At 43.5% G+C, this 14,000-nt stretch overlaps 2 protein-coding genes across 2 annotated transcripts; one reads left to right on the top strand and one right to left on the bottom strand.

The window, feature by feature from the left end:
* Window positions 1-1,182: 1,182 nt before the first annotated feature.
* Window positions 1,183-8,977, bottom strand: ppef2a (protein phosphatase with EF-hand domain 2a). Its single transcript, XM_084694805.1, has 16 exons — window positions 8,923-8,977; window positions 8,274-8,401; window positions 8,096-8,150; window positions 7,802-7,977; window positions 7,469-7,583; window positions 7,236-7,282; window positions 6,888-7,054; window positions 6,741-6,777; window positions 5,824-5,973; window positions 5,372-5,686; window positions 4,405-4,590; window positions 4,065-4,207; window positions 3,861-3,967; window positions 3,360-3,526; window positions 2,994-3,081; window positions 1,183-2,416 (listed from the first exon to the last, which is right to left on the bottom strand). The coding sequence occupies exons 1-16, from the start codon at window positions 8,975-8,977 to the stop codon at window positions 2,163-2,165; spliced, it is 2,190 nt and encodes a 729-aa protein (XP_084550931.1). The 3' UTR covers window positions 1,183-2,162.
* A 1,859-nt stretch (window positions 8,978-10,836) lies between these two features.
* On the top strand, window positions 10,837-13,347 carry LOC146219834 (flavin reductase (NADPH)-like). The gene is made up of 5 exons (XM_084694966.1): window positions 10,837-10,994; window positions 11,787-11,930; window positions 12,163-12,364; window positions 12,498-12,662; window positions 12,989-13,347. Exons 1-5 carry the CDS (start codon window positions 10,992-10,994, stop codon window positions 13,144-13,146), a joined length of 672 nt encoding a protein of 223 aa, XP_084551092.1. The 5' UTR covers window positions 10,837-10,991; the 3' UTR covers window positions 13,147-13,347.
* The last annotated feature ends 653 nt before the right edge of the window (window positions 13,348-14,000 follow it).

Here is a 14,000-nt window from a genome sequence, read left to right as displayed (position 1 = left end):
TGTTAAAATGTCCCTAGAAGCCCTCGAATTAAATAGAGCTATGGACCTCCTGTGGTTGCTATAAACAAATGGTAAGCCACCATGCTTTAAAGGGAAACTTAGGTGTTCTCCGTCTCATTTAGTCACTGACGTGAAAGATGGGGGCAGGGAGAGGTTCAACTAAAGACGGGGTGAGAAGACATGCTGGGGCAAGTTAACATCAGATAATAATAGACAAACATGCCAACTTAAGAAGCTTTAAATTGGCCCAAAAAGCACCTCAATTAAATATGTTTACGGTTGAACCACCTCCATTCGCTCGCACGGTATGCGGTCTTATCGTGAGTGAGTTAAGTAAACTGGTACTATGGTACTAGTGATTAGATTATTCATACTTTTCTGATCGTTAATAAAGTAGCCGATAGGATGGATTCTCCCACATTGTGTCCCGCCGTACCACGACGGTGCCAGTAACATGTTTGGGCACATATGGACATGAGTGGGTGGAAGCTTATCTTGATTAATACCCGTACGCTCTTCATTGCTTTGGTTAAGCTTGCTCATTCAAATAGCAGGCACGAAACTCCTGATTCAAATGCCCTTCATTTCAAAATACATTTCATGTCTTTAATCACACATGATATGGATCTGGTTGAGTATGGTATTAGGCAGCTGCCAACTCCAGACTGATTTAAGCAATAGTCAGCCAATTTTCTACCCCAAAAAGTTGTTCCTTCCTGTTTCCCTGTTTCTTTCTTCTGTAGAGCAGCTCTCACCGACAACGAACACAGCTCTGCTAGAATCTACCCTATCAATCGTGGGAAATGTGGAGCCCAGAATGTCAGCGTAGTGAGTAAAATGGTATGTGTGCACCACCTAGTGGCTGATGTGGTATGTGCGTTGTCGTTGTATGTGCGTCTCATCAGCTTTACACAGATCAAAGCGGCAGAAATAACTCGGCCAGTGGGTATAAATAAACATAAAGTAGACCTCTCCGTTAATTTTTGTTTTTTATCATGGGAAAAACGTAAATATCAAGCAAAATAAAACACGTTACACGAACTGTAATACAAATTCAGATACATTCTACATTAGATATTGAGTCATTCGTTACTCAAAAACATGTTTAGTTAAAATATAAATAAATATATATACTGTATATATATTATTTACATGAATATCCAACACATTTTACATTCTGATGTCTTGAATAATATTACAGACAAGTTATCGTCAAAATATTTATTGTAAACCAGACAAGGTTATACAAAACTCGAATGGTGTTCTTATGGTTGACTAACCAAAAAATTCAGATAAATTATCAAGCATTTGGTACGAGCCAGAGGAACAGGGTTCAGAGAGGCAGGCAGGGTCTGACTTGTGGAAGATGACTCACCCCTACGATCTCTTTTAAAAACAGGCCGATGTTCCCACACAGAGTTTACATTTAGTCATTACATTTAGTCATTTAGCAGACGCTCTTATCCAGAGCGACTTACAGTAAGTACAGGGACATTCCCCCGAGGCAAGTAGGGTGAAGTGCCTTGCCCAAGGACACATCGTCATTTGACACAGCCGGGAATCAAACTGGCAACTTTCAGATTACTAGCCCGACTCAGCCACCTGACTCCCTCATCTGAGAACAAGGAGTTCATCTGAGAACAAGGTCCTACTGCAACGTCCAGTGTCAGGTTGGCAATGACGCAAAGTATTCACTCTAAAGAATCCTGAATATCCTATAACTAAGGCACCAATAACATTTAGACCAGATCTACAGTGTGACTACCAAAAAAGTCTGTGCGAATCTTCTCACAAGTGTGTACTCATTAAAGTACTAATGTGTTACGAGTGATATACGTCTCCAACACGCCGTCCAAATCCTTCCTGGGATATCCCGCCAAAAACATAATGTTGTCAGTGACATCCTGAACAGCCCAAAGCGGCTCTTTAAACTTTGACCTCCTTACCACCGTCCTAGTGGAGTTAGAATGAGGCAGCCCTACGCTTAATCGTGGCTAATCACCACTGCTGGCTCTGTTTACGCATCCAGCTCCTAATGTGCGTCAGCAAATCAGCTTTCAGTCACTCTCCAGCCTCCAGCCTCACAGGTCCAGTGTGAAGCAGTAACTCTCTCTCTCTCTCTATCTCTCTCTCTCATGAACACTCAAACGCACAAACACACGTCATATGTTTGGATCCCCATCCAGCTTGGTGAGGTCAGTGGCGGTTCCCATGAACATGCTGCGTCCTCTCTCCAGACGGCTCTTCTTGTCCGTCACGCGGAAAGCCTCCATGAACTCGTCGATGTCGATGTTCCCGTCTTGGTTCACGTCAATGGTGATGGCCAGATCAGTGATGGCGTCGTCGGTGATCTCCATCTTGAGGTAGACGCTCAGCAGCTTCCACGTTTGTCGGAAGTCCTCCATGGTGATGAAGCCTGGGGGAGGGGAGGATGAGGGAGGAGGGGTGGATGACGGATGTATGGGGGGGGGGACACCCAGAAGATCTGTGGGTTAATGATCCTCTTAGCTCGGAGGAGTCAGCCACCACCTGCCTCTGACGTCGGAACTGACCAGCCACAGGTGGCGTCAGCAGGGTCATGTGGTGGCCTTCGATACACAACGTAAGAAATCTCCAAATCTACACACCATACACATTTAGTCCTTTTTTTTTGCAGACGCTCTTATCCAAAGCGACTTTACAGATGTCCCAAAAAACCTCCTGTAAGGAAGCTAGAGAGGTAGAGGTAAGTATACACAGATCCAATATACTGGCCCAGGCCTAGGAACACCAACACGAAGACATCAACAAACAGAAACTATTGTTTTGACGCAAGAAAGTGGATTGTGTTATTGTTGGAAATCCAGAATGTGGACAAAGTATGAAGTGCGTCATGCGCTTGACCATGAAGTTACCCTGGAGCCACTCAGAATCAGAAGCTCTCGAGCTTCCTTACAGAAGGTTTTATGGGACATCTGTAAACAAAGGGAATCCGTTTAGACATTAGTGCTTACCAGAATTGTCTGTGTCCACAATGCGGAAGATGGTTTCAAGGGTGGAGCGATGTCGGTATAGGGTTTGCAGCAGACCCTGCTCAATGTGCTGTAAGAGGACAATTTTTGTCTTAGTTTGAAAAAAAGAACAACGGTTGAATCTAGATTTCTGTCAGACAGTGTCAGTTCAAGAAGCGCCAACGAAAGCGTCATGTCTAAGTAGACCACTGAGCTGGGGCTTTGTCCGAATGCTATTACATGGCCTCCACTGCTTGAGAATGTTCCCACCAAAGTTATCCTGTGATACAAAATATGGCTGGGCACTACAATACACTGCAACTTTGTCATGTTAGATTCGCAAAAGGGTTACACCGGAACAGCCAGTACCTCCATGCTCGGCTCGTTAATGGCGAGTTCTTGGAACCATTCGTGGTAGTCCAGCATGGTGTTGGCCGTTTTGCAGGTAACCAGCTGAGAGCGTAGCATTCGCCAGGGCAGGCCCAGACGCATCACACTCTCCACGGCATTAACCCAGTCGTTAAGAGACACCAGGCCTGGATTACAGGGCGAGACGGGAACAGGGAGAGAAAGGGAGAGAGACAAGGAAGGGGAGAGGGGGGTGGGATGAAATTGTGTTGATTATTCAGAATTAGGCGAGTCACAACAACTGAAATGTCAGGTTCCCATGAAACCAGCGAGAAGAAGAATTGGAAGTAGTTCGGCTCAATGCGATTACAAGGCACAATGGGCAAAACACAATGAGGCGAGCTAGAATTACTTCACTTGGAGATACTCGATGTTAACAACTACACAATGGAGACAATGAAGGTGCTTTTGAGTGAATATAACAGACTTATGCACTTGGGAACTGAATGTTTGATAGCTCACCTGTGTTTTCAGTGTCGTACTCTTGGAAGGCACAGATGAGGTCAGATTTGTGTGAAAACAACTGCTCCCGTAGAACCTTGAGGGCTGAATGCTCCGTGCGGCCCACACTATAGAAAGGGTCAAAATAACGTTTTACACACTCGTCCCACTCTGTCATCCGCCGTATATGTCACCTGATCTTCCAAGAAGTAGAAAAGCGCGTACCTTTGCCTCACGGACAGTTCCCGTGTCAGTATGCTGGCCTGATACTGGATCAGATAAGGCACCAGGTCTGGTCCCAGTTTCACGTAAGCCCCCCTGTTACTCCCCACCTCGTAGTAGTTAGAGGCCGAAAACAAAGTCAGCACCTGAAATTAAGGAACAGCATGTTGATTCATGTAAATAAAAAAAACACTTTACATCAAAATCAGTTACCTAGATTTACACGAGGAATTCTCAAAATCAGCTAACTAGAATCCCAGTAACAATAGGCTGTAACCGTAGCCACAGCATAGCCTGAACTCTGCCCTCCCACGCAGGAAAAGAATACCCTGAGACACCTCACCTTGCGGTTGTGGCAGAACTCGTAGCCCTCCTGCTTGCACTCGTGCGAGCGGATGATGAGCTGCAGGTGGTGTTTAGCGAGGAAGTCCTCCGTCACGTCTGGCCCCCAGTAGCAGCCCCCTCCCCTCACCTCGTTGGGCATGCAGCCGTTCTGGGGCATAGGGTCACTCCACAGCAGGTCTAGGATCTGGGGCGGGGGGGGGGGGGGGGCGGGGGGGGGGGGGGCAAGAAAGACAAAAGCTATTCCTGATGTGTGCTTTGTCTGTTTAAAACATCTGGGGACCGAGGTAAGAAAAACCACTAGGGTTCCAGGATTTATCCACGAGATTACAGTGAACAGTGTCAGGAAGAGAAAAGCATTCCAAAAAGTACCGCCTTCAATCAAATGACAAATTGAACTAACACTGAATCAACCGTCTGAGGTAATCCACTTTAGGCCTGATTGTCTGTTACAGTGAATTACATGAAGTACTCCTCACATTGGCATCTCTATTATGCTGTCAGTCAGAGCCTTGTACGAGAATGGATGTGTTTACAATATAGACAGCCAAACAGGATTGCTTCCAAGGCTGCTGGATTAACATGCAAAATTAACCTTGAGTCCAGATTTACACAGAAAGACGCACCTCAAATCTATCCCCTGTCCATAGCTGGCATTTTTGCTTATCTGTGCTGACCAAGTAGTTCACCATCATCATGACTCATCAGCTAGTCTGAAGCCTTGGCAGGAGCTCAAGGGGGGAGTATAGTTACAAAACTCTTCAGAGGCAGGTAACTCTCATCTCCCTCCATCCATCCATTTATCCCTCAAACCATCCCCCAAACGTCAACCTCTACAGCTATCCCTCCATTCATCCCTTTATTCATCGCTACGTCCAACCATTTCCCCATGCCTCCAAACATCCATCAGTACATCCTTTCGTTCATCCCTCTATCCGTCCCCTCGTCCATGCCTCCAACCACCCCACCTGTCTCCACTCCGAATTTCCTTCCTGGTGGTCGGTGGAGTCCGTGGAGGCGTCCGACGACACTGACGCCAACTCGGCCTGGCGCCGTTGGAGCTCCGCCTCCTCCTGCGCCGTTCGGTTGATCCGGTCGGAGAAGTCCTGGAGCGACCGGCGCTGGAAGCTGTCGCGCTCGGGGAAGGGCTTGAGGTCGGCCAGGGAGACCCGTCGCAGGTTGCTCTTGGGAAGCAGCGGGTCCTCGTCAATGTCAGAGTCCACAGACAACTGGGGCACTGCGCTCGGGAACCTCTTCTTAGGAGGCCTCAGAGCTGACACGTACTAGAAGAGCAAGAACCGGAGAGTGTTGAGGCACAGGTCACTGAGAAAATTATATTTTAACAACCTGAAAATGCTCCCAAAGAAAATAAAAAGGGAGTTTGAGCCATTTTTCAAGAGGGATAGCAGGTTTTCCTCACCTTGTGCCTGTCCACTCGGGCTAACACACTGAGATCTGTGGTGTCAGAGATCCCTCCGTGTAAGATCAACACCTTCTGGTCGATCACTGTTGCCAGGGGCAACCAGCTGAAGATCTTCTGGAGGAGCTTCAGAATCCGTTTGCCGTGCATCTGGGCAGATATATCACACAACGTTGTTTGATAAAAAAAGATGAAGCTTATCATTCAATACATTCACCTCAAAGCTGACATAACAAAAATCTCTAAAGTTTAACTGTACGAAGACAATGAATGGAATTTGATGCCCGAGAGAATGTCAAAAAATAAGCATGGAATCCATTTTCAACATTCCTTGTGTTTATCAGGGGAATGGACCACATAAAATGTATACTTTTGTGTCACCCACATTTAAAGAAACCCCAAGTTTTATCTAGCGATAATCAGAGAGGATTCTAGCCTTCCTTCAGGGGCCAGACCTCGTAACATTCCCTCATGATGAAAACATGACCTAAAGACAAGCGGAGTCAACTCCTTAAATTCCACTTGGTGACATAGACGAGTCACCCAGACAAGTGATTGAAAATAGTCCCTTCCAGCAACCAGGGATTCCTCCTCTAAAGCTTACAGCTAGCCGCAGCCAGCTGGACTTTTATATGTGATTCCTCCTGGGCTATTAATAAAGCACACAGGATCACGCCTGGTGTTTTTTTTAAGAAGGATTAGGAACTAACACCATATGGTAAACAAACTACAGAGAGCCCATTCAGTTAGGCATGTTCATGAACGTTCATTGAACTGGGCGGGTATAGCTCAGTGGTAGAGCATTGAACTGTATATCAAAAGGTTGTCGGTTTGAAACCCCATCTGTACGTCGTCTTGGATAGAAGCGTCTACCAAATAAGCACAGTGTTAGTATTAGTGACGGACATCAATCTTACCTTGTATTTCCCCAGGACCTCCTTAGTGAAGCCATACCTAAACGAGAGTCACAGAGATATTGGTCAGGCATTTGGTGTAATGGTTATAGGTTTCCACTGTGTGTGCCTTGAAATTGAGTCTTTCATTGAAGCGCTCTGGGACTGCACCTCAAGTTGACAATGTGGTCTTCGTGGTTTCCCCTGTTGAGGTGGACGTCGCTGGGATACAGCAGCAGGAAGGAGAAAAGGATGAGGAGAATCTCGATGGAGTCTTTGCCTCGGTCGACAAAGTCTCCATTAAACACGTATGGCCTCTCCATGGACGGCATTCCATTCTAGAAGACACACAACAATAACGTTCCACTCTGAAGGACAAACAACAACAATAGCATTCCCTTCTAAAGGACAATAACAACAATAAAAGTCAATGTACATGTTTGGCACACAGAAAATTGACTATATTCTGTGTGCAATTCCACATGGCTGCCAGTGATGAGATATGGTACAATGGCTCACCTTGTAGAAGATCAAAAGCAGATCCTCCAGTTGACCATGTAGATCACCTTAGATTCAATAATCCAGTGTCAAAACACTCATGTGAACGCATTGACCAAACCCTAAACACATCCACACCCCTGTGAAGTGTAATTTGCAACTTGACACAATGTCTTCATACAGTGTAAAACATTTCGCAAGCATGCACGTCACTTACATTTACACTAAACTGTGATAAATGCTGCTTTTCTTACCACAGATGGTAATTTCCTTGCTGTTGCAAGTGGAGATCCGGCTGATGTTTGGCAGACTACGGAGCAGCTTCCAAGTTTCCAGGAGGAGTTGGAGAACATACCGAGAGTGGAGCTGCTACTGGGAGGAATACATGTGTAGTCAGGGAGATACAGGACCACCATGTCCATCACCTCATAGGCGTTTGGTAGAGAGAAATAAAACGTCGCAATTTCCTTCATCCAGCTTCACGTCTATCCATCTGTCCATTCATCCATCCATCCATCCAGTTATTGCAAAGTGCAGCACTTCACAGTACAGTATCACACTCGCTGTGTCTCTTCGGAGGCACCTACTCTCTTGTTCCTGAAGGCATCGACAAGGCCAGCTGCCTGGTTGACGTCCAAAGGGAAGGTGAGGTGAGGTCCTGAGTAGATATCGGGGATGTCGATGTTTTTGTAGCAGAAATGCCGCTCCCACTCCACATCCCGACACACTTCGTTCTCCCGGAAGATGCGGGAGATTAGTTTTCCTGTAAGGATGGAACTAAATTAAGTGTATTTCTAACGGGAAGTCTTAAGTCTGTGTTTGTTTAATAAGGGTAGTTTATATGACTGTATTGTAACCTACAAACAAGGGAATAGTCTTACGCTCAGAGCTACAGGGTGTGAAATTGTCCATGAGGTAGCCAAGGAAATTGTAAAGCTGAATAGAAGAAAAAAATGATTTTATTTAAACACACAAATACTAATTATCCAGTCAAAACTGTATTTATCGCTATTCTTCTGCATCTAGTCAATTATTCTTGTTAAAAAAAGTCTCTTTCACCTTAATCTGGGCCTGTTCCCCAGAATATTCAATAGACTGGAAGATGTTCCAGGTGTATCGGCGCCTCATCTCCATCCGAGCCACATACTGTCGGTACCAGCGCTGGATCAACACAGCCGCCTTCATCGCTACAGTGCAAAAGAAGACAGACGTTTGATCCAAATGGGTATAAAAGCGTGTGTTTATCTGTATACATATATATGTTTTTAGCTAGCGTTAGATGTGGCATCTATCTCATGTACAGTATTTAGCTTGTCCACAAGGACTAGTACAACACTGAGAGGAAGCACTGACTTACATATGGCGGCTGCAAATCGTTTTGCACAGAGGAGAAAAAAAACATTAAGGTCATCTGACGTTTTGAGAACAGTATAGTTTAACTATACCATGGTTGACCTCAGCACTAGTTATTTGTGTTTGACACTCATTCGTTAGAATGTAATACACATACATCAGTATCTCAGCTGTACAGTAGGCATTGAATTTATTTCAGAACTGATTTACCTGGTACAAGAGCTCCTTCAAGTGGTAATTCCAAATAAAATAAATAAATAATGAGTTCAAATCAACAATAATGTAAATACAAGTTCAAAATGGGGACAATAACGCGTCTCATGAACCAACAACAACCCTTGATATTCTTTGTTACCTTTGTCTGACTTCTGGTGGAGAAACTGGCTGTTTTTTGAGACGCCACATCCCATGGCTGTTCCTGCATCAGATCATTCGGTAAAACATTGTCACATAGTGTAAGATCATTTCACAACTGCATTTTATTCGATTAGCCTGCACTTCTTCCCCAAAGTGTCTTACAGACAAGCATGTCGTGAATGCAACTGATAATCAAGAACCAGGAGTTACAACGTCACATCTCAAATGCACCACAGTGAATACGTTTGAGGGTACAGTCTGTGTTTCAAAGACAGTGCTGCAACACGCCGTTTATGTTGGACTGTATCATCAAACTGATAGTGGGGGATGATATCAAAACCAAAATGAAACCCAAACTCCTCACACAAAAGCAAAACTCTCCCCCTTCCTCTTGTGACGCTAACAGAAGCATAATGACGTCTTCCTCAACAGCCTTGTAATCCCTCTTGCCATCTTCTGACCCCCCTGATTGCCCTTAATCCAAAAGGAGCTACCATGTATATCTGTGTTTCTATGAAAGCTTTAAACCATGGAACCTATAAATATATAGGTTTAGCTATAACCGAAAAACATTTCAATATCAGACAGCCTCTTTGGTTCAAGAAGGGATGCTTGTCTTTGCGTTGAATGCTGTTCCACACACATTTCATTGTGTTGGAGACCAACATTTTAGGATCTTTGCTGTATGTTATGTTTTCTTGATATCAATGTTATTCTCAAATGGATTGAAGGGCTGTATATAAACAAAACTGTAGATCACCAAGTGCACAACATTATATTTACTTAGCTGGTGTTATTTGACAACAACAGCATCCCTTATTTCTACCAAAGTACCATGATAAATCAATATTAAACACTGATAATTAAACCATCTGCCAATAACAAAGATCTTCATGGCAACCCTGGATTTGACAAGCAAAATACAGGATTGCTTATGCACAATGTATGGATACCGTACTCTGTCCATCATTGGTTTAATAGATATCATTGGTCAGATGGTTTCAATCTGTTAACATATTCTAAACTATCCACTGTAACACTATACAGGTAATATGGAAACAATGGCTGTGATATTCTATAAGAGTTAACAACTTACCTGGTCACCTGATATATCCCGTCAACACGCTTCCAAATCCTATGGTTAGAAATGACTGCTCTCAGATTGTGTTCCAAAGGCATTTGCACGTTGGCATTTCACACAGAGCAATATTGAACATATATCATGTCAAGGTTTGGAAACGATGGTCCAGATCAGACATTCTAGAATCTAGATTAGGTGGTTGCTGGTAGCAACAATTCCTCCGTGTATCTGCTATTCCATATGGCAGCTTAGCTCTTGGATGCTCTTTTGAGACTAGTTTAGTCTTCTCACAGACTTGTATCGCATAAGCAAGACAGCAAGCCTCAAGTGGATTAGCTTGGCTAATGACTTGATGCGGCTAGACCCTTCTTTATATAGGAGGAAGCACTCCAATGGACTACATTCCATGGCTTAAACAATGAGTAGGCCTACATTCTTAAAACTTTAATATACCATTTGATATATTAAAGCGTTTGAAAGAATTGATAAATGATATAAAATCACATACAAAACCGAAAAAGGACACGTTAAAGGTCGTTTTTAAAAGGTGCAACGTGGGAACCCAAAATATCCTTTATCTCTCATTACTTCTCTGATTCCTCTACCGTTGTGATAAATCATTCTGTACCATTGTCCATAGTGTGTCTGTCTGTGTGTGTGTGTTTGTGTGTGTGTATTATATCATAATGAAATACTGTAAACTTCAGAATTAGATGGCGGGAGTATACAGTATACGAAGTGTATCAAGGTAATCGTCTTTCATACTACAGCATTTCAAATGAATACCGACGTAACTGTATAAAACGTTGCGAAACATTGCCAATCTTGAATGCATCGCAAGTGGTACGTACAAGGAAACACTGGTCGAGACGCTGTTAAATCAGAGCGTGCTGATGCCCTTTATTCCGTAACAGTAAGGTTTCATAAACTTAGTGGGTTGTATCTGTCGCTTGGAACAAAGTGTCGTTCCCCTAAGTCAACTACACATGGTGAGCAAGACATGGCTTTACGTAGGACTGTTCTCTTGGTTTGACTTTACCAGTTGCCTTGGAAATGTAACTACTCGCTGAAATGCATCCGAACTGTCAAGTACTTAGCCAGCAGTACCTGTACACAGTCATGTATTAGTAAATTGTTTACAATACAATGCAATTTAATTCTAAGAACTTAATCATGCAAGTGATACGTTGCCGGTTTTTATTGGAGGTCTGACTTCCATGACTGAACTAGTCACAGTTGCGCTGAAAATTATTGGCACACAGGCAGTGATAGAGCCACTAACAGGCTGTACATCACAATCTCACATCATCATCAAATGGTGTTTGTTGGAGCATCCTGTTTTCCTTTAGGCAGTCATGAGAACCAGCCATGATAAAACCAATTACAGCGCGTCTCAGTAGGTCATGCTGTACTAATTAATGAGAGCAAAATGTTGCCAATAGAAAATGATCCTGATTGTGTTGCTCCAACCTGCATTGATATAATATGTATAATACATCCTCTGTTTAGGTACTAGTTTGCAGATATAACTTCTTCACATGGTACTGTGGTGTACACTGCCACCTAATGTGTAGAAAGACACCATAAATGCCCAAGTCAAATCCTCACTTGTCCTTTGTTAACACAGTATGCATGCTTGCATCAAATCAGGAAAAAAAAAAAAAACATGCCAATTTCATAATTCAACAAATGATTAACATGGGCGTGTTCTCGAGTCCACCAGCTGTGTCACTGGGCTTGTGAAGTGTCTTTGCTGCTGTAAACGGGAAGTGTTTTCTCAGACTCTGAGGATGAAGATAGCTGTGCTGGGGGCCACTGGCCAGACGGGCCACTACTTGGTGACCGAGGCCCTGCAGCAAGGGCACACTGTCACAGCCATAGTCAGAAACCCAGGGAAACTCACAGTGCATCACGAGCAGTTAAAGGTATGTCTCCGGAATGCTGTTCTTCTATTGTCAGTTCAGTTAGACGCTAGTTCTGTTTCCTATTGACCTACATTTGTGTTTTCCTTGCATACACACACACAAAAGATTCTGATCTTGTCTTTGTTTATCAACTGTTTTTAAGCTAATGCACTGTACTGGAGGCCTTATACGGACCAGGGTGTTTGAACCTTAACCCTCACATGCCAAGAAAGTTAATAATCCTCTCTGTCAGGTTGTTGAGGGGGACATTTTCTCAGAGGACAGCCTTAAGCAGCACTTTCAAGGACACGATGCTGTTATCTCATGCCTGGGCTTCCCTCCGTCGGTCCTCTACGGTGTCACTGGCTACACCCTCTCCATGAGGGCGATGGTTAACGCCATGCGCGAGGCCAAAGTCAACCGCATCATAACCATGACCTCGTGGTACACTGATCGTAAGTAATTAGCCAACGTAGGTTTCAATCATAATGGACTGTGTTTTCAGCCTTGGTCAGATTGTTTGTACTGCCTCAACAAGCACAATACTATATATTTTATTCATATTTATACCTCCCTCTCCCCCTCCAGCCGAATCAGGCTCGCGGGCATCTTACCTCATCCGCTTCCTCCTGCTGCCAATGATCCGGAGTGTTCTCAGTAACATGTTTGAGATGGAGCACTACCTGAAGAAGACAGAGGAGGTCAACTGGACTGTGGTTCGACCCCCTGGTCTCAAGAATCTACCTGCCACAGGTAAGACACACAAACAGATTCAGAATGAACTAGCCTACATTTGTTGAGGTGTGTTTTCAAATGTTTGGAACATGAAGATTGTTCCACGTGTTCAGCTAAGCTCCAGAGCTTGATTTGGTACACAGTGTATGCTCCAGTTTCCTATACATTACTTTATTTATTTACTTTTTTATTGTTAATGTCATAGATAATCTAAGACAGCCTTGCTTTTGGGATCATTGTCTGAATTCAGCTCTTTGTCACACTAGTCTTGGCATCTTGCAGCACCACCTTTTGTTTTTGAAAGCTTGCCTAAATTGACCTTTTGACCCTTGACCTCTCCTCAGCCAAAGAGTTCCTAACCCACGAGGGGTACTTTGTCCCTGACTCCAATGGACTACCCGTAGGAACTGCTGTTGCCAGGGGTGATGTTGCTCGCTTTATGCTTTCACTGCTCAACAGTAATGCCTGGTTCAAGAAGGGCGTTGCCGTAACAACTAAATGAGCCATCTTGTTCTGCCTTAAGAAGTAAATGCACTAAATGATGTCTTCAAATATAGATATATCAGATATAACTTAAATGTGCTTTTGGTTTTGCCTTTGCCTTGTTTACTTTGTTCTTAACATTTTGTGCTATTCACTTGTAATTATTTGTGTTCATGCTCATTTTAATACAAATAAAATTGTATATTTTGTATTTGCAGAACATGTGTTTGTTTGATTTATTCACATGCACGTTTATACAGTTACAGGATGTTTGTGTCAGTTCACAGAATTCACTTCAGGTACAACTGCTTGGTAAACACAATTGTCATAGTATACTTTTACCACAAGGGGCAAACATTCATAGGATTGTTTCTCTCACAAATTTGAAGGGGTAACTGCAGAGTAGATCATGACATATCCTGCAAGGCTGTTGCAGAGATTTTATGCCCTGACTGCCAACCTTTGCTTGACTCTTCCCCTGCAATCAATTGAGAAATTAGTTGTAGCTCTCTGACCTTTTTGTTGGTTTTAGTATAACATTTACTCAATGTTGCTTTCAAGGATTCCTAATGTAACTTTTGAACTCTGAGCAGTTTTTTTGTGGCATGGTCTTCAGCTCCAGCATGGAATGGCAACCGGTTTGAGTTTCCCAACCCAAGCCTGTCTGTCAAAGGTAACAGATTATTTTAGCTTTCTCCGTAGCTACTGTACAGTGTTCCTGTTTTGTCATTTTCAGTTATTCACACGATACTTTGCATACTTCACTATGCAACTATACTGTATGCTTGCTTAGTGCTTGGTTTCAGTGTTACCTAATACAAACCTATGTATTAAGAATGTATGTAGTCAAGCTTCTATTACGAGACCACACAC

The sequence above is a fragment of the Hypomesus nipponensis genome, chromosome 28 (genome assembly GCF_054491055.1).
Source record: "Hypomesus nipponensis isolate SF chromosome 28, ASM5449105v1, whole genome shotgun sequence".
NCBI classification, from domain to species: domain Eukaryota; kingdom Metazoa; phylum Chordata; class Actinopteri; order Osmeriformes; family Osmeridae; genus Hypomesus; species Hypomesus nipponensis.
Note: the sequence above shows the minus strand (reverse complement) of the source record. Positions and strands in the feature narration are given on the sequence as shown.